Source organism: Ananas comosus, linkage group 13 (assembly GCF_001540865.1).
Source record: "Ananas comosus cultivar F153 linkage group 13, ASM154086v1, whole genome shotgun sequence".
Classification (NCBI taxonomy): Eukaryota; Viridiplantae; Streptophyta; class Magnoliopsida; order Poales; family Bromeliaceae; genus Ananas; species Ananas comosus.
The window spans coordinates 768,032-771,300 of record NC_033633.1 but is presented as its reverse complement, the minus strand read 5'-3'; the positions used below and the strand labels follow the sequence as shown (position 1 = coordinate 771,300).

Below are 3,269 nucleotides of genomic sequence, written 5' to 3'. Positions count from 1 at the left end.
AAATGGAAAAAGAGAGACTAAACCTTAGTTAATTCCACGCACAAAATTCTTTAGTTAACTGCGCTTCGGTGGCTGAACTTTGGGGGTGCAGCAGACTCATAGGTGGTGTTATAGGATGTTCGGAGCTTACTAGTATCGCCACCCTGTGGTGCACTGTTTGGTTGGAACGAAATGTGAGTGTTCGAGCAAAAAAGACGTAACTCAAGCCAATTGCCGTGGTAGGCCCGTGAACTTAAGACACTTGTGGATGAAGCACTGTACTTAGTTTTTTTTTTTTTTTCGATGCCTTGTTGTCTCAGTATGTTGCTTAGTTCACCCTTTTTATAAATGAAGCGGTAGCATGCTATTTTTTCTCAAAAAAAAAAATTCCACGGCCCATCCTAATAAGCAATAACTCCTAAATTATTATATCATATTCCTCGATAAACCAGCTTACGAGTTCGAGAGCGTTCCGAGTTCGAGAAGACAACCAGAAGAAGAATAGCAAAGGAATACAAAAAAGAGAACCCTTTAGCTAGAAACACCTTCTCTTCTTATAAAAAGATCACCGGAACTATCTCAGAATCATTACAGAGTAACAGCAACACAAAGCCACGCACAAAGTAAACATCACAATAAAGTAAAACAAAGTCTACTAAAACACCAGCACACTCGAGATATATATAAAAAACAGAAAAAGCACGGAATTGAGAAGGAGAAACTAAACCTTAGTTCATTACGCAGTCCGTCCTAATAAGCAAATAACTAGCTAGTAGATTATTATCATTACTTTAAACCAGCTTTAGAGTTTGAGAGAGTCCCGGATACGAATCAGAGACGAAGAAAGGAAGGAAGAGGAAGCTAGTGGCAGAAGATGACCTTGAGCTCGCGGGGGGCGGCGCAGTCGTGGGGGAGGGAGGAGCTGTCGTGAGCGTAGGTGAGGGCCTGGGGGCAGGCGCGCTTGAAGAAAAGGGAGTAGTTGGAGGCGCGGCAGGTGCGGGGGGAGGCGTACATGTTGCGGCAGCAGAGCTCGTCGGTGCCGAACGCCTCGCAGCCGCTCTTGCAGCCGAGCACGCCGCCGCCGCCGCCCTGCGGCGCCCGCAGCTGCAGCTCGCCCGGGCACGTCGCCGTCAGGTCCTCGCGGCACCCCAGCACGGGGCACACCCCGCGCCCCTCGTGCGGCGTCACGCTCGCCCCCACGTTGAACCCGTCCACCACGCTCACCCCGTACGACGTCTGGTCCCGCTCCCCCCCGTGGTGCAGCGTCACCTTTTTATTATTCATAATAATCACAACTCTAGTCAATTGTTATTTCTCTTTTTCAATAGATCATCAAAAACATCAAACTTATGCATATGTAAATATACCAAAAGAAAAATTAAACTAGATATGAAACAGAAAACACAATAATCTCAGGGTTGTCACCTCTAAACTACAGAAATAACTATAAACAATAAATTACCATTCGTATGCATTTTACCGTAGATGATCGAGCAACAAAGAGAATCATCGTGTATATAGAAATAGAAATTTCTTATATGCATGAATTTTACAGGCAAACCGATTTTGTTTTTTTTGTTTTTTGTTTTTTTTTTTTCAGAGTGATCGGTTGTTGTTTCACGTATTAAAATTTTTAAAACAGATTTCAAAATGGCATTATTAAAAAAAAATAAATTAACTTTTCACATGTGGTTAAAATAATTTTGTTGATGCCATATCAAACTTCGGGAATAAAATATAAAAAAAAAGATTATTATTACAAGAACTAAGTTGCAATATTTGATATGGTAATGACTATTCACACATTCTACATGGCATTAAAAAAAAAAAAAATTTTAGGTTTTTTTTCAAATTACAGATATACGCGATAAAAAAAAAAAAAAAACTATAATGAGTTAATTCAGTTACAACATATTTTTCTGCAGTGTCCGTTGTTTCACTGCATAGACAATATAGCTCGAGCTTTTAGGCCAAATCACAAATCGAGATCTAAAAACGTTTGTACAAATATATATATTTTAGAAAAAAATTTAAATATTATTCTTATAATTTCATACTTTCTCATTTTAATATTCTATAATTTAAAATATATTATTTTAATACTTTATAATTTTATTTTTTTTTTATTATATTTTACTAATTTTTTTCATTAGACGAGTGACAAAGTTAAAATTAATAATTATTAAAGTAAATATTTGATAAACTATAGATATGATATCTATAATTTTTTTTATACATTATTTAACGAAAAGTTAAAGCTGACGAGGAAAAACCCACGGGATACTAAATTTATACACTTTAAACTATACGATACGATACAAAAGCAAGAAAGTGGAAAAACCAAGGATGATATTTGAAGTTTAACGCAGATTATATGTTAAGATGATCCGAGCTTTTGTTGGAATTAATAGTCAGTTAGCTCCAAGGATTGATTCCATAAATAAATAAAGTTGGGCGTGTTGACTAACCTGGATGAGGGTGGCGGGGGGTTTGCCGGCGAGTCCGGCGCACTGGAGGCGGCCGGCGCAGTCGCCGGTGGCGCAGTGGAGGGCGCCGTTGGGGCCGGGGTAGCAGGCGGTGCGGGCCCAGATGCGGCCGCTCCAGGGGCGGGCGGGCGCGGGGAAGGAGCGGTGCGACAGCGTCGGCAGCTCGAACCCCCCGCCCGCCACCACCTCCCCGCCGGAGCTCGGCGCCACCGCCGGCCACACCGTGAACGGGCAGTTGTTCACCACCGTCAGCGTCATCGCCGCGTACTGATCCCCGCGCGCGCCTGCAGCCCCCGCCGCCGCCGCCAACGCCGCGGCGGCGCACGCCACCAGCGAGAGGAAGAAGAGCTTAGCAGCAGGCTCAGCAGGTCTAGAGGCCATCGTCATGGTTTCGGAGGGTGACGGAGTGGCTGGTACTCGTCAACAATGGCGTGAGGTGAGGGTGTGGGGGGTTAGTTTCTCTCTCTATTTTATAGAGGAGAGAGAGAGAGAGAGGGAGTGTTTTTGTACATGTTGGGTTTGTTGTTACTTGTTACTTGTTACTGCGGAGGAGGTTAATGTTTAGGCGTTTCGCCTACGTGGCAGCGAGATGGGATGGTGTAAGGCCCTATTGAAAATTTACTAAACTTAAGAGGGGCTAATAGTACAATTCTTCAACTTTTTCTCTTTTTATATTAGAGTGTAGGTAACTAGATATGTATAGGAGGATGAGCGTGGCGACTTGGGCTCGAATTTTGAGGTAGGTGGGGTTGTGTTGTCGTTTTATTATGGTAGAACGTTTCCGTACTCGGTTCATTTTTTTTG

General features: G+C 42.8%; 1 protein-coding gene across 1 annotated transcript; it reads right to left on the bottom strand.

Moving 5' to 3' along the window:
• On the bottom strand, window positions 510–2,980 carry LOC109719401 (osmotin-like protein). Its single transcript, XM_020246052.1, has 2 exons — window positions 2,448–2,980; window positions 510–1,248 (listed from the first exon to the last, which is right to left on the bottom strand). Exons 1-2 carry the CDS (start codon window positions 2,850–2,852, stop codon window positions 841–843), a joined length of 813 nt encoding a protein of 270 aa, XP_020101641.1. The 5' UTR covers window positions 2,853–2,980; the 3' UTR covers window positions 510–840.